The 27,587-nt window shown below is 38.0% G+C and overlaps 1 protein-coding gene across 5 annotated transcripts in view; it reads left to right on the top strand.

Annotated features, from left to right (window-relative positions):
* LOC118858687 (thymocyte selection-associated high mobility group box protein TOX-like) overlaps positions 1–27,587 on the top strand; it is a 144,594-nt gene that overhangs the window by 70,123 nt on the left and 46,884 nt on the right. For 4 of the 5 annotated variants that reach the window (XR_005010949.1, XM_036769286.1, XM_036769296.1 and 1 more), the window contains exon 2: positions 23,595–23,873. The exons of the other annotated variant lie outside the window; for it this stretch is intronic. Coding sequence is in view for 3 of the 4 variants with exons in the window: in XM_036769286.1 (XP_036625181.1) it covers positions 23,595–23,873 (279 nt within the window). In the remaining variant the exon portion in view is untranslated. The remainder of the gene's footprint in view (positions 1–23,594; positions 23,874–27,587) is intronic. 5 annotated transcript variants of the gene reach the window in all.

The following is a 27,587-nucleotide window of genomic DNA, read 5'->3' as shown; positions in this document are numbered from 1 at the left end:
AGAGCTGTAGTGACCAGGACCAAAGCAGCTGAGTCATGAATAATGAATGTACTCTTTCTGATTCTTCCATTTACCATAACTTTGGATAATGTATGAGGGATGCAAGAAGTTGTTGGGAAAATTTTATCTTACCCTGTGAGATTTTTGTACATGAATTTTCAAGCTTGCCAGTGTAATTCTTCCTCTTATTCCCTGAATTCCCTGGGAACTATTCTGTATGCATTCACGGGGAGGTAGTATAATAGCAAAGAAAATAGATTGTAAAGAATGTCTAGGGTCAGGTTGTATGGAAGCTCAAGTGGCCATGAGTGTATGCTTTTCTTTTGGTGGGGGAGGGGGGATTTTAATTTATTTATTTTTAGTTTTCAATATTCACTTCCATAATATTTTGAGTTTCAAATTTTCTCCCCCTCTCTCCTCCCTCCTCCCCAAGATGGCATGCAATCTGATATAAGCTCTACTTGGAGTGTTTGTTTTCTTCAGAAAGCTTTAATCCTTCCTAAGAGTAAGCAAGTTCCAGAAAGTGATATTTCCATTTTGTATATGTATTCTAAAAAGAATTTTATTCCCTGCTTTGTTATGGTAATTACTTTTACTGTGGCTATTTACTCTATTTAAAATACTATTATCCCATTACTACAGAGATGAAATATGAATAATAACTCACTTATAGAGTACTTTAAGGTTTACAAAGAAACTTTTCTATGGAATGCAATCACAATAATAGTTAGAAGGGACTTCTGAGACCATCTAGCACAACCCCTCTATATGTTATGAATTCTGTCCGTAACTTCCACCAGCTGGAGGTTAGCCAGTTTCCAAAGACCTTCAGTGACAATGAGGAAGTCCTTACCTCCCAAGCCCATTCATGCCTCTTTTCAAATTTTATAAATTAGTCTTTTCTTTAGGTTCAGCTCATGTGTCACCTGCTCAGTGCCTGGTGCCCCCATTTGTTAGTGCTGCCTCCCTCTTCCTCAAATTATCTTGTATATATTTAGGTGTTTATATGTTGTATCCTAGCCACATCTTCTCCTCTTCCCCCATCCCTACCCCCCTCATCCTCCAATAAACAGAATGTAAGTTTCTTGATGTTGCGAATTTTTTTTATTTTTTTTTGTGTCAGCACTAGTATCATGCCTTACACAAAGTAGGTCTTTAAAAAATACTGATCAGATTACATCACCACCCACATATTCTTTAATCCAGTGACATTGGTCTACTAAGACACTCCATCTCTAGACTGGTCATTTTTACCTGCTGTCCTTATTCCTGGTATGTCTCCTTATCTCTGACCCTGGCTTCCCTGGCTTCCTTCTGGCCAAATTTGTGGATGAGAACAACTGTTTTCCAACAGCCATGAAAGTGACTGAAGCAAACGTTGTGGGGTGCTTAGAGCTTGTAAGACATGAAAGACGCAAAGGTCATCCACTAACATCTTTACTTTTGTCCTGCCACTGGACTTCAGTGACTCAGGAATAGAGAGTGAAGCTGATGCTTTTTTGCAACTGTTCCTCATTTAAATCCATTCCACTAATTCATAATCCAGGGAGGCAACACGGTATATATAGTTGGAAGAGTGCTTTTAGATCCTGCTTTCAAATCTTTACTGACATTTACTCTCTACGTGAAGTTGGGTAAATTCTTTAAACTTTATCAGCCTCAGTTTTTCCACTTGTAAAATAAGAAGGTTGTACTATTTGACCTCTCATACATTTCAGCTCCATATCTACATGGTTCATGAAATTTACTAATGATGAGTTGTCCATTTGTGAAAAATGATGGCTATTCTTGATAACAACGGAATTTTCTTAATTAGTATGGGAAAAACAGTTTTCTTTTTGAGAATGAATTTTTTAAAATAATAAAATTTTATTATTCCATCCCTGGATGTAATATACATTTATATATTAATAGAATCACTGATAAAAATATGTAATCAATTTGGGTACTTAAAAAATCAACATTTACATTCTTCTCATAGATACTCAGAAAACATTATTCCTATGAAAAATTAAGTTGTTTTTTTCTTTCTAACCTCATTTGTCATAGGAAACTAAAAGAACTACTAGTAGCAGGGATCAGAAATCCCCTTTGGATGATAAGAGGAAGACACATTCAAGAGTATGTTCAGAAGGGACTAGGATAAGCTCTCTTCACAATTTAACTCCAACAGGGTCTTATATGAGCCCCGGGGATAGCACTCAATAATGTTCAGTGTCAAAGGATGACAGACAGGGGTAAATGGAAGGGCTTCAGAGATTCCTTGCTTCCTCTTGTTTTTGCTGCAGCTGGCACACTTCCAGGCCTTGCCTGCTAACACCACATAAAGCAGCAGCTGGTGAGTAACATTAGCAAATAAGGCCTCAGGGCTACCCATGTTCCAGCTCTCCATTCACCAACTGCTATTCAGTGAAACAGCTGGATCAGAAGAGATACAGCCAAGAAGTAGTTAGAGTTTTATGTGTACAACTGTTCTGATATAGATTATCTGCTAGAGGCAGGGATAATGATAGCTTTGAAGGCTTATTTTTTGGATTGAGAGGGATACTGATATTTGAAAGAAGGAAGCACAAAATCATTAAAGATTTTGAAAAAAACATGTAGTTTTTAAAAAACCAAACCAAAACTTAGCTCTTCACTACCCTGGTCCTTTCCATATGCACAAATCCGTTTATTCAGCACACTGTCATTATAAAACCTAATGCAACTATTTTTATTCCATTGATTTTTCCCCCAGTAAATTAAAGCAGACAATGCTTACTCCCCAATAAAAGTTGTTTTCTTCTTTAAAATAGCAAACCCAGCTTAGGAACATTTGTATTTTAAATGAAAAGGAAGTTTCCCACCAACCATTGAAATATTTAAAATTCAATGAAAACTGGAAGAAAATACTCAATAAATATATACAAAGGCATTTCTCTATTTTCCCAGTGTTTAACATCCCTCCATGTGGAACTCCTCTTAACAGAAAGACTATTTGAGTTTTTGAGAGAAGACATATATAGGGAAATCAGGAAATGTTTACTTGTTAGGCCATGAGAAGTGTTATAGGTCTCTGAACTAGGGTCTGCATCTCTCACTTTTATAAACTGGTTTCATCTAAACTTAGTGCTTTCTGCCAGTTTGGAACATTTCACAATACTAATCATCGTCATCACTTTCTTCTCTACTGGTGTCAGTGTTGCGTACTGAATCCTGACCTGGGTTCAAATCTTGAATTTTGTTGACTGATTCTGAGCAAGTCATATAACTTTTTGTCCCCTTGGGCAGCTCCCTAAGATTTTTCTACTAAGTCATGGATGAGTCACAATTTGCTATGTAAAAGGGAGTTCCCAAATTCAAAGTACCCTGTGCATAAGAAGTCACAGATCCTTCTTATTTTCAGATATTCTTACAAAGCACTGTATAATTCAGTATTAGAATTTGCAGAAGGAGGTGCCTATCATTTGGAGAATGGCTGAACAACTTACATTATATAAATGTAACATGTACATACCATTATGTAATAAAATAATATGGTATATAAAGAAATAATATTGTATGTAAACATAATAAATATAAATACAGTTCTGCATTCCTAATGGAATGCAGAAAAGGATGGGTTCAGAAAATTCTGGATAGACTCAAATGAACTAGTGCAGAGTATATCACAACTTCTGTGTTAAAACAGAGAATGAAAGGGCCCAGAAGAGGCAGAGGGGAATTCTGACTTATCTCAGGAGGTAGGCAGGTAGAATACTGTGACACAGAGGAGAAAGGAAAGAAGGACCATCCAACATTTGGAATTAAGTGATATGAGGCTTTTTTTGATGAGGAGAGAGCCAGACATAGGAGGAAGAGGAAATGATAATGTGGATTCACAGATGATGGATGAGCCATCATCTCATAAGGACCACAAGAAAAGACAAGTAAGTAGTGGTAGTTAGTGACTCCCTCCTCAGGGGTACTGAAATAGTTATTTGCTGACATGGTAATAGCAACAGGCTAGGACTCCTGCTTTCCTGGATCATGTTGGTTAATCAGTAAACATTTATTAAGTATCTACAGTGTGACAGACAATGTGTTAAAGAGAACCTCCAAAGACTTGTCAAACCAATTGACTGCTACCTGTGTCACATGATTCATCTGGATACCAATGATACTGCCAAAAGGCAGTGCTAAATATTATGAGGATTTAGGTAAGAAAAGAATGACTTTTGGGACACAAGTAATGTTTTTATCAATGTTCCCAATCAAAAACAAGGATTTCAGAATAAAACAGCAGATTCCTGTAGTGACCAGCTGGTTAAGAAGTTATCTGGTTTTGGTTTTGGGAGTTGGTTTTCTGAAGCTTAAAACAGAAAAATTATGAGCTTCTGGCCAGGGATTAAGTGCCTGGTAAGACTTTATTTGCTAAGAAGCTTGAAAATCTAACAAAATCGAATCTAAACTGAAAAGGAAGAGAAACGAATAAAACTGTCAACATACTTTCCCTAAGCTCTTGATAACAGAGAGAGTAGCTGTAGCTAGAGTGTAGAAAGAATAATTCAATAGAGATGCCCAAAATTGTAAAGGAGAAAAAAATCAGGAAAAAGAGCTAGCCATAAAATCCATTCCCTCATGTATTTCTCCATAAATGTACAAATTAGGTGTCATAAGAGAGTAATTTGAATGTTTTTTTCACAAAGAAAAACAGTTCTGACAAAATGGGAAAAGGGCAGTTATCTAAAAAGAAAATTCACTGAGAACTCATTTACCAGTTTCAGTTTTTAAAAGATATATAAAGAGTGTGGAAGCATGTGTGGATAGTGGATGGAAGGTGCAAAAACATGGCATGATTCTGAAATTATATGGTTGGGTACATTAAAACTTATGAGTTTGTATGATTAGTGATCTTTGAAAGATCATGGTAACTGAAAGAGGTACTACAGAACTATAGATGGGAAAAGATTATATGAATTTGCAAGAAGCAGCAATTTAAATCTGCTAAAGTAGGCCAGCAAATGTAACTTTGATTCCTGTTTTAAAAAACACAGACAATATTGGGTGGTTGAGGAAATCTAGAAAAAGAGTCAATGATCAACAAAAAGTTTGTATTACTTTATCAAGAAAATGTCACACCAAACTAAGCGTATTTTCTTTCTTTAAACAGACTGACTAAATGAGTAGATCTAAAATTCCTATAGGTAATAGTTTACCTACATATAGTGAAACACTTGACAGTTTATTTTATTCTTTTAGACAAGATGGAGACATAAATGCTAGATTGGTGTATGATGCATTGCATACGTAACTGGTTGAATGACTAGACCCCAAAAAATAATCATTAATGTTTCAACTAGGAAGGAGGTCTTCGATGGAGAGCCTCAATGATCCAGGCTTAATCAGGTTCTTTCACATTTTTATCCATGATTTTGATGAAGACAGAAGGCATGCATTTTGAAAAATCACTTCCTACTTAGAAGATGAGAGATATTTGGATAGAAATAGTTCATCAAAAGGTACTGCAGATTTCAGTAAACTGCAGGGTTAATATGAGTAAATAGTGTGATATATGGTGGCTAAAAATGTTAATGTAATTTTAAGCTGCATTAAATAATAGTGTCCAGGATCAAATTTGGAGGGTTTTTGTTTGTTTACTTAGTTATGGAAGTCACATTTTAAGAAGAATATTGATTAGCTTGTGAATTTCCAGGGAGTGGCTTCAAGTTTATGTAACAGGAAGATTGATTGCAGGGAGTGAAGAGGGGTGGTTTAGAAAACACATGGTGGGGGGCAGAGTCAATATGGCAGAGTGAAAGCAGGGATGTATTCAAGCTTTCTCACAAATTCTTTCAGATGCCTCTAAAAAAGTGAATCTGAACAAATTTGAGAGAGGTAGAATCCACTAGGAGACAGACCGTGGTGGTTTCCAGCACAGGAGAGGTCGACGGGAAGGTCGACGGGAAGGATCTGTTGTACCAGGCTGGGAGAGTGCTGAGTGCGTGGGACTACACCCAACCATACTGGAGCAGGAGCAGGCCTGGTGGTCTGAATTACCAACGGCAGTGGTGAGTACCAAGCCTCTCAGTGCAGGACAGAAGTCTGTCGAAGCTACATGAGATAGAAACAGCAGTGGCAGCAGCTACTCCTGGGGCTATCAGCCCACAGACTAAATGTTTGAAAGTCACCTTCTTGAACTTCCGGGAGCCATGATGATGGATTAAACTATAAGTGCTTTCATTCCGCCCTTGTTGACCTTGAATAACCCAGAGAATACTGCCCTAGGAAAAATCCAGGAATAGTGGAGCCGGAAGAAGGGGCACAGCAGTCTTTTAGCTTGGGAAGTGAGGGAGAAGGGTGCCTCTTGCTGTGGCAGAAGGGGACCAGTATAGGATGGGAGGCATCCCAGAAAGCCCCACCTCAGCTGACCAGGGAGAGTTCCTGGGCCCCAGGGGGGTGGAACCAGCAAGTATCAACACCAGGACCGCAGGCATGCCTTCGCACAGCTAGGGGAATTGGCATATACCACTGCAGATGATGGCTGAGGCCACCTGTGCTATAGCACAGCCCTAGGGGAAGAGGAGACTTCCAGCAGCCAGAACACCCCTCCCCCATACCTCATGCTGTGAGCAACCCCGGGGAACTTCAGAAAGACTTCACTGGGCCTCAATCCTTGGCACACACCAGCCAGCTCCAGTTTAGCACCTGGTGAACTGCAGCATTATATAACTTCTAGCTGACAAAACCAGAGGCCACAGCACACAAAACCAGTAACCAGGCCCCTAGCTCCAAACACAAGAAGCTTGGAACAGAGCCTCCTGGGCCATTGAAGCAGAGATCCACTTTAAAAACCAGGAAAAATGCAACCACCATGAAGAAGCAAACTAGAGAAGTAAAAAAAGACCATAGAATCTTACCATGGAGACAGGGAAGATCAAAATACAAATTCAAAAGAGGACAGCATTGATATTATACCCACATCTGAAACCTCAAAAGGGAATATGAACTGGTTTCAAGCCCAGAAAGCATTCCTGGAAGAGCTCAAGGTGGATTTTAAAAGCCAAATTAGAGAGGTAAAAGAAAAAATGAAAAAAAATCACTGATGAGTACAAATCTTTAAAAAGTAAAATGGATAAGGAGGTACATATAGCACCTAACAGGAGAAAATAGCTACTTGACAAGTAAAATTGGCCAGATGGAAAGAGAGATACAGAAGCTATCTGAAGAAAACAATTTGTTAAAAATTAGAATTGGGCGAGTAGAAGCTAATGACTGTATGAGGCACCAAGAATTAGTTAAACAAAATCTAAAGAATGAAAAAATAGAAGAGAACATAAAATATCTCATTGGAAAAATGACTGACCTGGAAAATAGATCCAGGAGAGAGAATCTAAGAATTATAGGTCTACTGGAAAGCCATGATGAAAAAAAGAGCCCGGACAGTATATTCCAAGAAATCATCCCCAAGATCTTAGAACCAGGGGGTAAAATAGGCATTAAAAGAATCCACTGATTACCCCCTGAAAGGGAGCCCAAATTGAAAACTCCAAGGAATATTGTAGCCAAGTTCTAGGATTATCAGGTCAAGGAGAAAATACTTCAGGCACTCATAAAGAAACAATACAAATATTGTGGGACTATAGTCAGGATCACACAGGACCTTGCAGCTTCTACATTAAAAGATTGGAGGAATTGGAATATGATATTCTGAAAGGCAAAGGAGCTTGTACTACAACCAAGGATCAGCTGCTAGCAAAACTGAGCATAATCTTTCAGGCAAGGAGATGGACATTCAATGAAATAAGGGAATTCCAGAACTTCTTGATGTAAAGGCCAGAGCTCAATGGAAAATTTGATCTTCAAATACAAGACTCAAGAGAGGCATAAAAAGGTAAACAGAAAAAAAACACCCTTGTTATTCAATAAGGGAAAATTATTTACATCCCTATATGGAAGGATGGTAGTAGTTAATCTTGAGAATGATATTATGACATTTAAAAGGGATATATATAGGGGGTGTAGGTATAAATTAACTGATATAATGATAAAAAAACCTAATTAACGGGTGCAAAGGGGTTGTAATGGGAGAAGAGGTAAGGAGGAGGCAGAAAAGGGTAAAGTATATCACATGAAGAAGCACAAAATCATTATAATAGAGGGAAAGAAGGGAACAAGAAGAGTATTGTTTGACCTTTACTCTCATTGGATTTAATTCAAGGAGGGTAATCCTTCTATTAAGTAAAAAATCACACTTGCCCTATAGGCAGGAGGAAGGGAAAGGGGAAAGAAAAGGTGGGGGTGGTTAGAAGGGAGGGAAGAAGTAGTAAGGGAAAAGGGTAAGATAAGGGAGGGGGGCAATAGCGTGGGAATATTGAGGGAGGCAGTGGTCAAAAGCAAAACTCTTTTGAGGAGAGGAAGGTAGAAGGGAGAAATAAAACGGGGGGTGGGGGTGGGGAATAGGATGTAGAAAAAGACACAGATAATAATCATAACTGTGAATGTAAATGGGATGAATTCTCCCATAAATTAGAGGCAGATAGCAGAATGGATTAAAAACCATAATCCTACAATATGTTGTTTAAAAGAAACACATTTGAAATGGGGTTACACACAGGATAAAGGTAAAAGGCTGGAGTAGTACATATGCTTCAGCTGAAGTAAAAAAGCAGGGGTAGCAATCCTAGTCTCAGAAAAAGCAAAAGCAAAGATAGGTCTAATTAAAAGAGTTAAGGAAGGAAACCATATCCTGCTAAAAGGTACCATAGACAATGAAGTAATATAATTACTTAACATATATGCACCAAGTGGTATAGCATCCATATTCTTAGAGAAGAAGTTAAGGGAGTTATAGGAAGAAATAGACAGCAAAACTATACTGGTGGAGGACCTCAACCTCCCCCTCTCTGAATTTGATGACTCTAACCTTAAAATAAACAAGAAAGAAGTTAAGGAGGTGAATAGAATTTTAGAAAAGATAAATATGATAGACTTCGGGAAAACACTGAATGGGGATAGAAAGGAATATACCTTTTTCTCGGTGGTGTATGGCACATACACAAACATTGACCATATACTAGGGCATAAAAATCTCACAATACAGTGCAGAAAGGCAGAAGTAGTCAGTGCATCCTTTTCAGATCATGATGCAATTACAGTTATTTGTAATAAAGGATCATGGAAAGATAGACTAAAAATTAATTGGAAACTAAATAATCTAATCCTAAGAAATGAGTGAGTCAAACAACAAATCAGAAGCAATCAGTAACTTCATTCAGGCGAATGACAGTAATGAGATAGCATACCAAAACTTATGGGATGCAGCAAAAACAGTTCTTACAGGAAGTTTTATATCTCTGAATGCTTACATGAATAAAACAGAGAAAAAGGAGATCAATAAATTGGGCATGCAACTGAAAAAGCTAGAAAAAGAACAAATTGAAAATCCCCAATTAAATATCAAATCAAGAAAACTATTGGACTAATAAATAAAACTAAGAGCTGGTTTTATGAAAAAAAACTACGAAAATTGATAAACCTTTGGTCAATTTGATTTAAAAAAAAGGAAGAAAACCAAATTACCAGTATCAAAAATGAAAAGGATGAATTTAACTCCAATGAAGAGGAAATTAAAATAATAATTAGGAATTATTTTCCCAATTTTATGCCCATTCCTTAGGGAAATGGATGAATATTTACAAAAATATAAATTGCCCAGTTTAACAGAAGAAGAAGTAAAATACTTAAATAACCCCATCTCAGAAAAAGAAATAACAAGCCTTCAATGAACTCCGTAGGAAAAAATCTCCAGGGCCAGATGGATTTACATGTGAATTTTATAAAACATTTGAAGAACAATTAATTCCCATTCTTTATAGACTATTTGGGAAAATAGGTGAAGAAGGAGTCCTACCAAATTCTTTTTATGACACAAATATGGTACTAATACCTAAACCAGGAAGAGTCAAAACAGAGAAAGAAAATTATAGACCAGTTTCCCTAATGAATACAGATGCAAAAAATTTAAATAGAATATTAGCAGAAAGATTATAGCAACTTATCTCGAGTATAATATACTATGACCAAGTAGGATTTATTCCAGGAATGCAAGGCTGGTTCAATATTAGGAAAACTATCAGCTTAATTGATCATATAAACAACAAAACTAGCAGAAACCATACGATTATCTCAATAGATGCAGAAAAAGCTTTTGACAAAATACAACACCCATTCCTATTAAAAAACACTAGAAAGCATAGGAATAAACAGAGTCTTCTTTAAAATGATAAGTAGCATCTACCTAAAACCATCAGCAAGTATTGCATGTAATGGGGATAAGCTAGATGCATTCCCAGTAAGATCGGGGGTGAAACAAGGATGTCCATTATCACCCGTATTATTCAATTTGGTACTTGTAATGTTAGTTTTAGCAATAAGAGAAAAAAAGAAATTGAAGGAATTAGAATAGGCAAAGAAGAAACTAAAGTTTTCACTTTTTGCACATGACATGATGATGATTTACTTAGAGAATTATAGAGAATCAAGTACAAAACTACTTGAAATAATAAATAACTTTAGCAAAGTTGCAAGATATAAAATAAACCCACATAAATTCTTGGCATTCCTATATATTTCTAACAAAGCCCAAAAGCAAGAGATAGAAAGAGAAATTCCATTTAAAGTTACTGTAGATACTATAAAATATTTGGGAGTCTACTTGCCAAGACAAACCCAGGAAATATATGAAGAAAATTACAAAACACTTTTCACACAAATAAAGTCAGATCTAAATAAATGGAAAACCATCAGTTGCTGGTGGTTAGGCCAAGCTAATATAATAAAAATGATAATTTTACCTAAATTAATTTACTTATTTAGTGCCATGCCAGTCAAACTAACAAAAATTATTTTATAGAGGTAGATAAAATAATAACAAAATTTATCTGGAAGAACAAAAGGTCCAGAATATCAAGGGAATTAATCAAAAGAAATGCTAGGGAAGGTGGCCTAGCCATACCAGATATTAAACTGTATTATATGGCAGCAATCATTTGTATGTTTTAAATTAGATGTTATACAGCCATTAAATAAGTCATGGCTGTTAGTAAAATATAACATGTTTCTTTTTATATTATTTGGATTTTACAGGAAGTACCCAGGTTTAGTCAGCATCTCATGATAATGACATTGTCAAGGTTCAGTGTTTGCTATCCAAGGTAACAAATGATACTTTCAGAATAGAAGTGTAAGCAGAACTTCCATTACTGAATTTACTAATTGTTAGCACATTAACCAGTGTTTGGTGTTGTTGCCCAGGGCATGCACGTACACACACACACACACACACACACACACACACACACACACATACACCCCTACCTGTGTGCATGCATAAACAAAAATATGACTTCTTAAGAAAGGCACTATGTAACTCTGTATGAAACTTCATAATCTGAAGAGTCTGCTGTTAATGGCAATGACCTACCATTAGCATAACTGAAGACATGAATACATGTTCTAATAAACACCTCTTACACAGTACACCTATTAAAGATACTCCTAGATTTGTTGCTATAATTTACTGCTGTTTGCAGAGCCTGGCACATTAGACTTAAGATCAGGCTTTTCAAAAAAGTGTGTCACACTTGGTTACTGCACTGACCTCATCTATAACTACTCAAGCAGCTTTTTCTCTTTAGCCTTTCAGAACTGTTTTTTTTTTCAGTAGGGTGAAAGAATGCAAGCTTCTGCAAATATAAGATGAATATAAAATACCTGATTTAACTCAATTCAACAAATCAACTAGCATTTTAAAAATATTTTATTGATATCTTTTGTTTTCACATCACTGTCATTTCCAAATATATCCATCCTTTCACTGGGTGAGCCATTCTTTATGAGAAAAACAAATAATCAAAAAGAATGAAGACTCAGTACAGCAAAACTGACCAGCACATTAAATAAATCCATCAATTTATGCAGCATGCAACACCACCACCTCTGCAAGAGAGCTACATTTTCTTATGTATCCTCTAGAGCCAAGTTTGGTCTTTAGCATTCAGCTTCCTTTTTTATCCTTTCATGTAACTCTTTTCATTTATGTTGTTTTAGTTATTATATGTATTGTTTTCTGAGGTTGGCTTACTTAACTCTTCATTAGTTCATAAAAGTCCTCCCATGTTTCTCTAAATTCTTCATATTAATCTTTTCTTATGGTAAAGTAACATTCTGTTACATTCAGACACCATGATTTGTTTAGCCATTGCCAGTCAATAGGCTTTTACTTTCACAAACATTTATTAAGTGCTAATTCTGTGACAAGAACAGTTCTAGATGGTTTGTATCCTCAAGGAGGAATCACAGGTATACTGTCAAGGTCAGTTAAATCCCCACATAGAAAGTGACCCTTGAGTTGATCATTGAAAGGAGGCTTCCAAGGGCGGAGTTGAGAAGGGAGAACATTCCAGATATAGTGGACAACCTTTATATGGCGTAGATGGAGATTGATTGTCATGTGCAGAAAGCATGAAGTAGGCCAATTGTAACCAGAATGGACTTTGTTTTCTTTGAATGACTCAGCTTACCTCATTGAGCTTCCCTGGACACTGGGGCTTGCTCTTCCAGGGCAGGAAGCCCAGCGACCATGCCAGGAATCAGAGAACTTCCTGTGTGATGAGTCATGGGGCTGGCTGAGGGGAGGTGTGTTAACCTGGTCTATGCTAGGGGGAGGGGCCAAGTCAAGAACCAATCGGCCCTGGTCGTTCAGGCGGCGCTTGATGATGTCAAAAACTGTATAAGAGGGGAGAGGACAGCTTGAAGATCCTCTCTTCCTTTTCTGGTTGGAGCCAGAGACGCCTACAGCCAAAGCTGAGCTGCCGGTAGCAGAGCTGACTGGAGTACTGAGCAAGGACTGGAGGCCAGTGGGTAATCTTCTTACCGTAGGGGGGAAGCATGTATACGATTTTGCCTTATGCTATCTCACTTCTCTGTGGCCTCCTGGTTACCCTTGTGAGGCGGACTTATTGGGCCTGGACGCTTTTGATCAAAATATCAAAATGGGGATGCTGGTTTGTAGGCTTGTTACTGTGGAGTGTAAATACATGCTTTAGTTCTCCTGCCTTCTGCCTAGAGAATTCCTTGTATCCTGCGGTTCCGGACCTTTTAGGCACATATGAGATTCTCTTTGAAATCATAAATTCTGCCTTCCTAATATAACAATTTGCCTAGAATTTGGAGTATGTGAGAGGAAGTAATATGTCATCAGCATGGAAAAGGAGAATAAAGTCAGAATGTGAAGATCTTTAAATACCCATTGAAGGAGTTGTATTTTAATCCAAAGGCAGTAGTCAGCCATATGAAGCTTCATTAGTAGAGGATTCACATGGTAAGATTTGTGCTTCAGAGTAGGAAAAAGCCAGAAAGCAAAAGGGCAATGTAGAATCCATTGACATCCCGCCATCCAAGACTTCCATCTTTTTATCAAGAGGTCTTCAGAGTCCAGGAGCCCTGGGCTCACTTCTTCCTTCTGACATACTGGCTATGTGACCTCTTGCTGTACCAGACAACTTTCTAAGACTAAATAGCAGAGCAGTTGTTCATCTGCATTATAGAAATTGTGGTCATTTTCCTCAATACGAGGTCTCTTTACCAGCGACTCCCCACACCCAAAAGAATATATTTGTACAAGTAGATATATCTGTATATGTGTGCATATATATGTGTGAATATACATTTGTGGTTTTTTTTAAATTGTGTCTGTGGCTTTATTGGTATAGAGATCTGCAGTATGGAAACGTGTGTATACATATGCATGCACATGTTTTTGTATATGGATAACTGTTTGAACCTGTGATTTCATCAGTGATGTTACTCTTGATGTGGAAACTTCCTCCACCAAAGCAGATCAGTAATTCTTCTATTACCTACAGACTTAGTATTTTCCAGGCAAGTTATTTAACTGAGTACCGCGGTAGTTAGTACCTTCGAGAATTAGGTAACTCTCTAAGTCCAAGGCTAGGTTCAGGAGCAGGCACAGCTCCTCATTGGTAAAGGGAGTTCCTTACCTAGAGTAATGAAATCAGAAGTCTAGTGAATATTTATATGTGTGTGTGTGTATGTGTGTGTATCACATATTATACATAAATACAAATACATACTGAAGTGACATAGTGTAGTGAATAGAGAGCTGGCCTAAATGCAGTGAAGACCAGGGTTCAAGTACTGCTATGTGACCCTAGTGAGTCAGTCAGTCAGTCAACATTTACTAAGCTCTTACTGTGTTCCAAATGCTATACTAAGCACAAGGATACAAAGGAAAGTAAAAATAATCCCTGCCCTCAAGGGGTTTATAGTCTAATGGGCAAGACAAGATATAAATAAGTATATACACAATATACAGTGTAGATGGAAAGTAACCTCAGGAGAAGGCTGTAGCAGCTAAGGGGACTTGGAAAGGCCTCTTGCGGAAAATGAGCTAATAAGGGCCTATAGTAGAGCTGTAGCTGTGTAAGTAGAGAGAAAGGGGCATATACAGGAGATGTTGTGAAAGTATGTTAGTGATTTAAGCGACTTTTAGAAATCTGTAAGATGCAGAGAAAGTGCTGAACTGCATCGGTAGAGGGATTTCCTCACCTAAGAGTTTACTGTATCAATGAAAATATAGGTGCAATATAGAAAGACATATATGACATATGTGCAACGTGCCCAATCTATGTACACATGTAGCATGTCTATGTTAGAAGTCCAGTAGCACACATAAAACAGGTACAACACCTGCACATATGTAACATGTATGTTGCAGGCCCAATACACACACAACTATATGTTATAAGTCCAATCCATATACATACACACATATATAGATAGTGTATGTTTTTGTGTGTGTGTATGTATATGTAATGGATCCGTTTTCTGTTAAGCAAAGATGCCTGAAGTGTTATTAAACAAGCTCATTTGTAACAAGAGAATGGTTATCAGCAGAATGGATTTTTGTATCACAGTTTAAAGTGTGGAAAAAGGAAGCTTGAATTATAGGAGAAAGTTGATTCATGATCAGAAAACTGTTGCTATAGAACGTAGAAAGAGGAAAAAAAAAGGTTGAAAAGGACAACAATAGAGGGGGACAGGCAGGAATACACAGTAAAGAACAACCAAACCAAGTTTAATTTCTTTTGAGCTAGGTTGGCAGCTAGGATGGTAAGTTAGATAGAAGTCTGATGGAATCAGCTTGACAGAAATGTTATTCAGAAGAGTTTAAAACTGACAGCACTAGACAGCCATTTCAGGCCCTAAGTTTCTACATCCAGGTTAAAATGGGCCTAACCAATATAGTGAAATAGCCTAAATAGTATTGAGAAGATAAAAATTGATTCCATTTTGTAATTGATTCTAGTCTGTATCAACTGCTGATATTTTGTATAACTGCCAGTCATATTTGTCTTTGAATTAAGTTCAGAAGCTCATAGGTTCATAAGTTCAGCCTTTCTCTCTGAGTTAAAAGTTTGGTTTTCCTATAAGTTAAAAGAAACCTGTTATCTTTGTACCACTAGCTGTCTTTGTACAATTAGAGGAAATCTGTTAACTACTTACCATTAGACATTGTTACAGGTAGATGAAGTCAATCAGAATTTCCTAGCAACAAGATAGAATGAGGGATTGTTGCTAGCCCCTCCTTCCTGAATTTCAGCCAGTCATATTGCCCCTCATGTCTATGATGCTTCTGACCTTGTAAGCAGTGGTAATTTCATCCCTATCTATGATTCTGCTTCTACATTTTAGATGCTCCCCCTTTTGCCTGTAAAAATGATATTTCAGCACTCATTTGGGGGTCTTAGCTTGCTCAGGTGGCTGAGACCTTGTTTATTGATGAATCCATGCTTTGCTAATAAATTGATTGTGATCAGGAACTTGTGCTTCAATTTACCTTAATTTCAGTTTCGACCATATAGATAAAAAGGTTGTAGTTAAAATGTGTGCTGTTATATATAATTAATTATTCTTCACCATGTTTACATGATACAGCAATATTTACAGACTGATAACTATCAATTTCATTTTTCATTTGACAAAGGTAGCTTTAACCTTAAAACTTTTTCCTATCCATCTTTGCACTTTCTGCTTTTTCTCTTCCCTATCATTTTATCCTTCCTTCCCCTGCATATGCTTTTAAAACTCAGTACCCCAAGATGGCGGCTGGAAAGCAGGGACCAGCCTGAGCTCCCTGCTGAGCCCCTCCAAAAACCTATAAAAAATGGCTCTGAACCAATTCTAAAACGGCAGAACCCACAGAACAGCAGAGGGAAGCAGGGCTCCAGCCCAGGACAGCCTGGATGGTCTCTGGGTGAGGTCTATCCCGCACGGAGCTGGGAGCTGGGAACGGAGTGGAGCAGAGCCCAGCCTGAGCGGCGTGGATCAACAAGACCAGCAACCGGGCAGAGCATGCCCTAGCGCCCTGATTCAGTGAGCTGCGGCAGTTACGAGACTTCTTAACCCACAAACACCAAAGACTGCTGAGAAGGTTAGTGGGAAAAGCTGCGGGAGTAGAAGCAGTTCGCGGTTCGGCTTCCAGCCCCGGGGGCAGCGGAGGTGGGGCAGCTACAGCTGTTGTTACTTCCGGCTCCAGGCCCACCTGGTGGGAGGAATTAAGTGGAGGATCAGAGCAGGGGTGCACAGCCTGCCGAAGATCTGAGCCCAGTTCGGGTTGGGGGTTGGGGAAGGAGCAGTGCGGGTCTGACAGAGCTGGCACCTCCCCCCCAAACGTGGAACATAGAACTCATTAGTCTACAAGCAGTCATACCCCACTGAAAAACTCAAGGGTCAAGTTAGTTGGTTGGGAATATGGCCAAGCAGCGAAAACGCGCCCAGATTCAGTCTCAGACTTTGGATTCTTTCTTTGCTGACAAAGAAGACCAAAACATACAGACAGAAGAAATTAATAAAGTCAAAGAGCCAACAACAGAAACCTCCAAGAAAAACATGAACTGGTCCCAGGCCATGGAAGAGCTCAAAAAGGATTTGGAAAAGCAAGTTAGAGAAGTAGAGGAAAAATTGGGAAGAGAAATGAGAAGGATGCGAGAAAACCATGAAAAACAAGTCAATGACTTGCTAAAGGAGACCCAAAAAAATACTGAAAAATACACTGAAGAAAACAACACCTTAAAAAAATAGATTAACTCAAATGACAAAAGAGCTCCAAAAAGCCAATGAATGCCTTGAAAGGCAGAATTAGCCAAATGGAAAAGGAGGTCCAAAAGACCACTGAAGAAAATACTACTTTAAAAATTAGATTGGAGCAAGTGGAAGCTAGTGACTTTATGAGAAATCAGGATATTATAAAACAGAACCAAAGGAATGAAAAAATGGAAGACAATGTGAAATATCTCCTTGGAAAAACCACTGACCTGGAAAATATATCCAGGAGAGAGAATTTAAAAATAATTGGACTACCTGAAAGCCATGATCAAAAAAAGAGCCTAGATATCATCTTTCAAGAAATTATGAAGGAGAACTGCCCTGATATTCTAGAGCCACGGGGCAAAATAGAAATTGAAAGAATCCATCGATCGCCTCCTCAAATAGATCCAAAAAAGAAATCTCCTAGAAATATTGTCGCCAAATTCCAGAGCTCCCAGATCAAGGAGAAAATACTGCAGGCAGCCAGAAAGAAACAATTTGAGTATTGTGGAAACCCAATCAGAATAACCCAGGATCTGGCAGCTTCTACATTAAGAGATCGAAGGGCTTGGAATGCGATATTCCGGAGGTCAATGGAGCTAGGATTAAAACCTCGAATCACCTACCCAGCAAAACTGAGTATCATGCTCCAAGGCAAAATATGGATTTTCAATAAAATAGAGGACTTTCAAGCTTTCTCAGTGAAAAGACCAGAACTGAATAGAAAATTTGACTTTCAAACATAAGAATCAAGAGAAGCATGAAAAGGTAATCAAGAAACAGAAATTACAAGGGACTTACTAAAGTTGAACTGTTTTGTTTACATTCCTACAGGGAAAGAGGACATGTATGATTCATGAGACCTCAGTATTAGGGTAGCTGAAGGGAATATGCATATATATATATATATATATGTTTATGTATATATATATATAAGTGAATGTGTATGTATGTATATATCTATGTGTATATATATGTGTGACACAAGGTGTCACTTAAGGGATGAGAGAGCAACATACTGAGAGAGGGAAATAGGGAGTGATAGAATGGGGTGGATTATCTCACATAAAGGTGGCAAGAGGAAGCAGTTCTGTGGGAGGAGGGGAGAGGGCAGGTGAGGGGGGAATGAGTGAACCTTGCGCTCATCAGATTTGGCCTGAGGAGGGAATACCATACATACTCAGTTGTGTATCTCACCCCACAGGAAAGAAGAGGGAGGAAGATAAAAAAAAAATAAAAGGTGGGGGATGATTGAGGGGAGGGCAGATGGGGGTGGAGGTAATCAAAAACAAACACTTTGGAAAGGGGACAGGGTCAAGGGAGAAAATTCAATAAAGCGGGATGGGTTGGGAAGGAGCAAAATGTAGTTAGTCTTTCACAACATGAGTATTGTGGAAGGGTTATACATAATGATACACATGTGGCCTAGGTTGAATTGCTTGACTTCTTAGGGAGGGTGGGTGGGAAGGGAAGAGGGGAGAGAATTTGGAACTCAAAGTTTAAAATCAGATGTTCAAAAACAAAAAAAAAAGTTTTTGCATGCAATTAAAAAATAAGATACACAGGCAATGGGGCGTAGAAATTTATCTTGCCCTACAAGAAAGGAAGGGAAAAGGGGATGAGAGGGGAAGGGGGTGATAGAGGGGAGGGCTGACTGGGGAACAGGGCAACCAGAATATATGCCATCTTGGAGTGGGGGGGAGGGTAGAAATGGGGAGAAAATTTGTAATTCAAACTATTGTGAAAATCAATGCTGAAAACTAAATATGTCAAATAAATTTTAAAAAAATTAAAAAAAAAGAAAAAAAAAACTCAGTACCCCAACCAGAACCTTAAAATGTTCTCCATTATGGGAAGTTTGAGAATACTGCAGGAACAGTAAGTAAAATCCTCCTTCTTCCTGCCATACTGTACATCTGAACTCTGGTTAAGAGGTTCATCATCTAATACTTTTAATTCTAATCCTTGAAGAGTCTGAATTCATTGCTTCAATTAAAAGAATAGGTCTCATTAATGCTAAAAAGCAGTGACCCAGATAGCACAGTGGACTAATATGGTGACCTTGCAACTTTCAAGCTTTACTTTCAAATCTCACCATTCAGTTTAATCACTTCAGTAACCAATTAATCAGGTCAACATGGCAAAGAAAAGGCAGGGACTCTTCTGAGCTCTCCCCTGATCCCCTCCAAACACCTTTATATAATGCCCTAAAACAAATTCTGAGTGTCAAAACACAAGAAAATCCAGCCCAAGACAGAAGATCAGTAGGGAAGGTCTGTTGTACCTGGGTGGCAGTCCAGTCCAGTCCAGTGTGGACTGTGCTGGCAGTGGTGGTTTCCAGAACTCTCAGGTCACAGACAATAAGGGGGTCAGACAACTGATCAGAAAGAGATTACAGGGATCCCTTTGGGGCCAGGAGCAGGACTGTGCTACATTGCCCATACTTAGATCTGGATCACAGTCCTGAATCTCAGTCACAGGATGAGGCGGAGCACTAGCACACTAGAGCTTGTGGCCACAGTGGAACAGGAATCTTCATCACATTTCCTGGGTGGAAAAGAATGCTTTTGATCTCTCAAAGACAGTGCACAGTACAGGAGAGTAGTATTCATACCTCTCCCTAGCTCATGCCACCTTGGAAGAATCGAAAACTTAAAGGTCCCCAGAATTACCTCTGAAAACAGCTGTGCTTTTAAAAAACCTGAAGGTTCGGACAGTGCCCCCTCCACTCCAGAAGCAGAACCCCACTTTAGCATGGAGTTAAAAGTCAAGAAATAGGCTGGAAAGTGAGTAAACAGCAGAAAAGATCCTGACTTTAGAAAGTTACTATGGTGACAAAGAAGATCAAAACATAAACTCAGAAGAAACCAAAGTCAAACTTCTGCATCCAAAACTTTAAAGAAAAATATGAATTCCAGGCCATGGAAGACCTGAAAAGGGTTTTTAAAAATCAAGTAAGAGAGGTAGAGGATGAATTGAGAAGAGAAAGTAGAGTGATGCAAGAAAATCATGAAAAAAGAGTCAATGGTTTGGCATAGGAGGCACAGAAAATTACTAAAGAAAGCAACACCTTAAAGTAGGACAAATGATAAAAGAGGCACAAAAATCCATTGCAGAGAAGAATGCCCTGAAAAGCAGAATTGGTCAAATGGAAGAGCAGGTACAGGGTGATGACTAATATGGTGACCTCTGAAGAAAATAATTCCTTAAAATTTAGATTTGGGTAAGTGGAAGCTTTGTGACTTTGTGAGACAGCAAGAAACAATAAAGCAAAATCAGAAGAATGAAAAAAATAGAAGAATGTGAAATATCTCATTTTTAAAAAACTGACCTGGAAAATACATCCAGGAGAAATAAATTAAGAATTAATTGGACTACCTGAAAGCCATTATAAAAAAGAGGCCAGACATGATCTTTCAAGAAATTATCAAGGAAAACTGCCTTGATATTCTAGATCCAGAGGGTAAAATAGAAATCAAAAGAATCGTCTGATCACCTCCTGAAAGAGATCCCAAAATGAAAACTCTCAGGAGTATTGTAGCTAAATTCCAGAGCTCCCAAGTCAAGGAGAAAATATTATAAGCAGCCGAAAAGAAACAATTCAGATATCATGGAGCCACAGTCAGGATAGCACAAGATTTAGCAGTTTCTACTTTAAAGGATCAGAAGACTTGGAATATGATATTCTGGAGGGCAAAAGAGCTAGGATTATAACCCAGAATCACCCAGCAAAACTGAGTATAATCCTTCCGGGGCGAGGGGGGTGGTGGTGGTAGTGGATATTCAGTGAAATAGAGGACTTTCAGGCATTCCTGATCAAAAAAGACCAAAGCTGAATAGAAAATATGACTTTGAAATACAATACTTAAAGAAGGACATAAAGCTTACTAGGAAAGATAAATCGTAAGGTATTCCATAAAGTTAAACAGTTTACATTCATACATAGGAAAATGATACTTGTAACTCCTAAAAACTTTTTCATTATTAGGGCAGTTGGAATAATAGAATAGACAGAGAGCATGGGTATGAGTTGAATATGATGGGATGATTATTTAAAAAAATAAGGGGTGAGAAAGAAGAATACACTGGGAGAAGGGAGAGGTAGAATGGGGCGAATTATCTGACATAGAAGAAGCCCAAAAGGGATTTTACAGTGGAGGGGAATATGGGGGAAGTGAGGGGAGGGGGAGCACATGAACCGTAATGTCATTGGAAATGGCCCAAAGAGGGAATAGCATACACACTGAGGTGTAGAAATCTATCTTACCATATAGGAAAGTAGGAGGGGAGGGGGGACTCATAGAAAGGGAGGGCAGATTGGGGGAGGTAAAAGTTGGAAGCAAAAAACTTTTGAGAATGTACAAGCTGAAAGGGGAGAGAGGGTGGGATAAACAGGGAAAATAGGATGAAAGGAAATACACAGTAATCATCACTATGAAAAAAAATTTATAACTGTTGTACCAGAAGCGAGTGAGACACACCACAGAGTATAAGTTTAAATGGAGAATTTATTAGCTGGAGGCTAGTAGGGGTATGCTACCCAGATCAAATGGCCCTGTGTTGGGGTGAAGGTGTGGCTTATATAGGACGTACGGGGGTACAGTGGTAAATCGTCTCTTGGAGTTTTACAGGCCAGGTCACAGGGTGGTGGGTGGTCCCAGGGAACAGGAACAGGTCTTGACAGATCAAAAGATTCTGACAGGTTATCGTTAAGTGGGATAATCTTATTGGCATTCCTTTCTATTGACATTCCTTGGAGGAGTCAAAGGGCCCCTGGGATATCTGCTAAATGCCGAAGAGATCTGAGTCCATTCTTTCTGGGGGTGCTTGTCAGTAGCTAGGGGGTTTCTCAGGGGTTCCTAACAGTAACTGATTTTTCTAGTACCACATTGCAAGTTTCTCTGATAAAGATCTCATTTCTCAAATATAGAGAAAACTGAATCAAATTTATAGAAATCAGTCATTCCTCAACTGATAAATGGTCAAAGGATATGAACTGTCAGTTTTCATTTGAAGTAATCAAAGTTATCTATAGTGAGATGAAAAAATGCTCTAAATTAGTATTGATTAGAAAAATTCAAATTAAAACAACTCTGAGCTACCACCACATACTAATCAGATTGACTTATGTGACAGAAAAAGAAAAAAATGTTGTAGGGGGTGTGGAAAAATTGGAATGCTAATTAATGCACCCTTGCTGAAGTTGTATGCTGATTCAACCATTCTGGAGATCAATTTGGAACTACACCCAAAAACCTATATACTATAAAACTCTTTGACCCAGCAATATCACTACTAGATCTATATGCCAAAGAGATACAAAAATGTGTAGAAAAATATTTATAGCAGCTCTTTTAGTAGTGGCAAAGAATTGGAAATTGAGAGGACGCCCATCAATTGGGAAATGGCTGAACAAGTTGTATATGATTGTGATGGAATACTATTGTGCTATAAGAAATGACATGCAGGATACTCTCAGAAAAACCTGCAAAGACTTAAATGAACTGATGCAAAGTGAAATAAGCAGAACCAGGAGAACATTGTACATAGTAACAGCAATATTGTATGATGATCTACTGTGAATAACTTAGCTATTCTCAGCAATACAGTGATCCAAGATTGTTCTGAAGGACTTATGATGAAAGGTGCTATCTCCAGAGAAAGAACTGGTGGAGCCTGCATGCAGATCGAAGCTACTTTATCTTTACTTTCTATACTTTTGGGGGGTTTTTGTCTTTGTTTTCTTTCACAGTATGACTTACATGGAAATGTGTTTTGCATTACTACATATGTATAACCTATGTCAAAATGCTTGCCTTCTCAATGCGGGAGTGGGGGATGGAGGATAAGAGAATTTGAAACTCAAAATTTGAAAAAAAATGTTAAAATTGCTTTTACATGTAATTGGGGAAAAATAAAACATTAAATATTAAATTAAAAACTTGAAAAAATAATCAGTCAATCTGAAGCTATGAGTGTTATGAATCTGGAAGCTATTATGTCATATGAGCTAATTCTGGCCTATACATGCATATATTTTAACCAAGGACCATACTATATTCAGTAGTCCTCTAAACCTTTTCTGAAATAAGCAAGGAATGAGAAACAGAGTTTAATGAATTGGTATGTCCAGTGTAGTCACTAATAATTGCTTAATTTTGTCCAGTGCTCTCATAATCATCAATATTTTGAAACATACACCATGCAAAACTCTTAGTGATATGTGCTTACATTTAATTAACATGGAAAGGATATAAAAACAGAATGTAAATGTTCACTTATGAAATGCCTTTTTTGGTTGTTCCTTAACAAAACCTTTTTGCTGACTTAAATTCTCAGGATTATTTTAAACTGGGAATAATGTTTACATCAGCAAGGCTTTTTTTCAGTCTAAAGAAAGCAAATCACTTTTTGCTAGCAACATGTTTATGGGAAATTATTCCTTTCCAATTTTCCTTTTGTAGATGCAAAATACGCATAGTACAGAAGCAGCTCAATATAGTTCCCACCGTCAGATGGCAGCCATGAGACCAAGGCTTCAGCCTGCAGATACTAGGCTGCCAGCAATGATACAGCATGGTCAGCTGACTACCATTAACCAATCACAGCTCAGTGCACAGCTTGATGTGAATATGGTGAGAAACAATGTTTCCCATAACTTAGCATCACCACCTGGAAGCAAGTCTGCAACTCCATTGCCATCCAGCTCAGTCCATGAAGATGACGGAATTAATACCACTAAGGTACGGTAAAACTTTCTTAGGAGTTAATGAGTAAGTTAAGTCATCTACAAGTTTAATTTTAGTGTCTTCTTGCCTAAATTGTGATAGCCAAAAGTTGTGAGTATAAGGGGGAACCACAGCAAGTAGTATGAGAGAGCACATACTAAAATGACTAAATAATTTGCTTCTCTAAAACTACTTTGCAATCTCCAGTTAATCTTTTAAAAAACAAAACAGAAGTTTTAACATTAAAATAAATTCCATAGATAAAGAGTCTGAAGATTTTCAGAAGGAATAATGGAAATTTGCCTTTCCGGGAACCAACTTGTTTTTTTAACCAGAAAATATTTTGCTTTTTAAAAAAAGTATAAAAATGCTTATAAAGTGACTTTAGAATTTTATAGCAGGAATCACAAAATATCATTTTCAAAAGAGACTTCAGAGAACATCAAAATCCAACCCCTACCTGAATAAGAAATCCCATCCAAGCTCTACCTAACAAGGGGCCATCTAGAATTTATCTTAGGAGGCAGCTACTTCCACCTTTAGAGAGCTCTCCTCGTTCAGAAGCTTTTCTTGACAAAGTCAAAAACATCTTTTGCAGTTTCCACTTATTGCTTCTATATCTGCTCTCTGGGGCCAAGCAGAATGAGTTTAATCCTACTTCCACATGATAACCCTTCAAATACTTGAAGATCAAAGGAGTTAAAGAATTGAATTATATTCCTATAAGTCAACAAGTATTTATTAATCCAACATAGGAATGGGGGACAGAAACATAACAAGAAAATAGTCCTTGTGCTCCATGAATTTGCATTTTACCAAAGGAAACAATAGATATGCAAATATATAAACAACATATGCACAAAGTAAATCCAAAATACTTGTAGAGGGACAGAAAAAGCACTAATAACTGGAGGGATCAAGGAAGGCCTCCTACAGCAAGGGGCAGTGGAGCTGAACTTGGGATTCCAGGAAGCAGAGACTAGTGAAGTAAGATGTTTTCATCCCAAGTTTTCACTTTTTTTTTGTTCATGTTCACAGACTAGATATACTACCTCAAATACAGGCTGACCTATTTAGAATTCATATATGTGTGTGTGTGTGTGTGTGTTTTCAGTTTTCAACATTCACTTCCACAAGATTTTGAATTCGAAGTTTTCTCCCCATCTCTCCCCTCCCCCCACCCCAGGACAGCATGCACCCTGACCACCCCTTCCTCCAATCTGCCTTCCCTTCTATCATCCCCCGCCCTTTTCTAATCTCCCCTCTATTTTCCTGTAGGGAAGGACAGATTTCTATACCCCATTGCCTGTATATCTTATTTCCCAGTAGCATGCAAAAACAGTTTTTAAACACTCATTTTTTTAAAGCTTTGGGTTCCACATTCTCTCCCTTCCTCCCTCCCCACCCACCCTCATTGAGAAAGCAACAATTCAATATAGGTCATATATGTGTAGCCATGCAAAATACTTCCATTAATAGTCATGTTGTGAAAGACTAAGCACATTTCCCTCTATCTGTCCTTCTCTCCATTTATTCCATTCTCTCCTTGACCTGTCCCCCGACAAAAGTGTTTGCTTCTGATTTACCCCTTCCCCCAATCTGTCATCCCTGCTGTTATCCCCCTCTTATATCCTTCCCCCCTGCTTTCCTGCAAGGTAAGATAGATTTCCATAGCCAATTGAGTGTGTGTTATTCCCTCCTTAAGCAACATCCAGTAAGAGTAAGGCTCTCTTATTCTGTCTCACCTCCCCCCTCCTTCCACTCCATTGTAAAAGCTCTTTCTTGCCTCTTTTACGTGAGATCATTCACTACATTCTAACTCTCCCTTTCTCTTTCTCCCAGTATATTCCCCTCAACACTTAATTTTATTTTTTAGGTATCATCCCTTCATATTCAGCTCACCCTGTGCCCTCTGTCGAAATGTGTGTGTGTGTATGTAGATGTCTGTGTGTATGTAGATATGCATGTGTATACATGTATATGTATATATGTATACACACATATGTAATACACATGTATACATACATATACATGCACACACATATACACACACACATATATATATATCTACATACACATACACATACACCCACACGTAGATATAGATATATATTCCCACTAACTACCCTAATACTGAGAAAGTTCTCATGAATTACAAATACCATCTTTCCATGTAGGAATGTAAATAGTTCAACTTTAATAAGTCACTTATGGCTTCTCTTTCCTGTTTACCTTTTCATGTTTCTCTTGATTCTTGTACTTGAAAGTTGAATTTTCTATTCAGTTCTGGTCTTCTTTTTCTTTATTTTTTTATTTAATATTTTTGAGTTTTCAACATTGATTTCCACAAGATTTTGAGTTACAAATTTTCTCCCCATTTCTACCCTCTCCCTACCCAAAGATTGCATATATTCTGATTGCTCCTTTCCCCAGTCTGCCCTCCCTTCTGTCACCCCACTCCCCCTCCCAATCCCCTTTCCCCTTACTTTCTTGTAGGGCAAGATACATTTTTATACCCCATTGCTTGTATATCTTATTTCCCAGTTGCATGTAAAAAACTTTTTTTTGAGCATTTGTTCTTAGAACTTTGAGTTCCAAATTTTCTCCCCTCTTCCCTCCACATACACTCTCCTTGAGAAGGCAAGCAATTCAACATAGGCCACACATGTATCATTATGCAAAACACTTCTATAACAGTCATGTTGTGAAAGACTAACTATATTTCCCTTCATCCTATCCTGTCCCCCATTATTCAGTTTTATTTCCTTGACCCTGTCCCTTTTCAAAAGTGTTTGCTTTTGATTACCTCCTCCCCCTATCTGCCCTCCTTTCTATCGTCCCCTCTCTCTTACCCCCTTACCCCCTACTTTCCTGTAGGGTAAGATACCCAATTGGATGTGTATGTTATTCCTTCCTTAAGTGAAGTCTGATGAGAGTAAGATTCATTCATTCCATTTCACTGCTTTTTTTTGCCACATTTATGTGAGATAATTTACCCCATTGTATCTCTCCCTTTCTCCTCCCAACATATTTCTCTCTCACCCCTTAATTGTATTTACTTATTTATTTTTAGATATCATCCCTTCATATTCAACTCACTCTGTGCCCTTTGTATGTGTGTGTGTGTGTGCTGTGTGTGTATGTGTGTGTGTGTGTGTGTGTGTGTGTGTGTGTGTGTGTGTATTCCCTTCAACTACCCTAATACTTAGAAAGGCTTCATGAGTTAAAAATACCATCTTTCCATGTAGCAATATAACCAAAACATTTCAACTTTAGTAAATCCCTTATGATTTCTCTTTCCTGTTTACTTTTTCATGCTGCTCTTGATTTTTGTATTTGAAAGTCAGATTTTCTCTTCAGGTGTGGTCTTTTCTTTTTCAAGAATGCTTGAAAGTCCTCTATTTTATGGAAAATTCATATTTTGTCCTGGAGTATTATACTCATTTTTGCTGGGTAGGTGATTCTTGGTTTTAATCCTAGCTCCTTTGACCTACAGCATATCGTATTCCAAGCCCTTTGATCCCTTAATGTAGAAGCTGCTGGATCTTGTGTCATCCTGATTGTGTTTGCACAGTACTCCAATTGTTTCTTTCTGGCTGCTTGCAATATTTTCTCCTTGACCTGGGAACTTTGACATTTGGCTACAATATTCCTAGGAGTTTTCTTTTTGGGATCTTTTTCAGGAGGCGATCAGTGGATTCTTTCAATTTCTGTTTTACCCTCTGGTTC

Source organism: Trichosurus vulpecula, chromosome 1, assembly GCF_011100635.1.
Source record: "Trichosurus vulpecula isolate mTriVul1 chromosome 1, mTriVul1.pri, whole genome shotgun sequence".
NCBI lineage: Eukaryota > Metazoa > Chordata > Mammalia > Diprotodontia > Phalangeridae > Trichosurus > Trichosurus vulpecula.
Note: the sequence above shows the minus strand (reverse complement) of the source record. Positions and strands in the feature narration are given on the sequence as shown.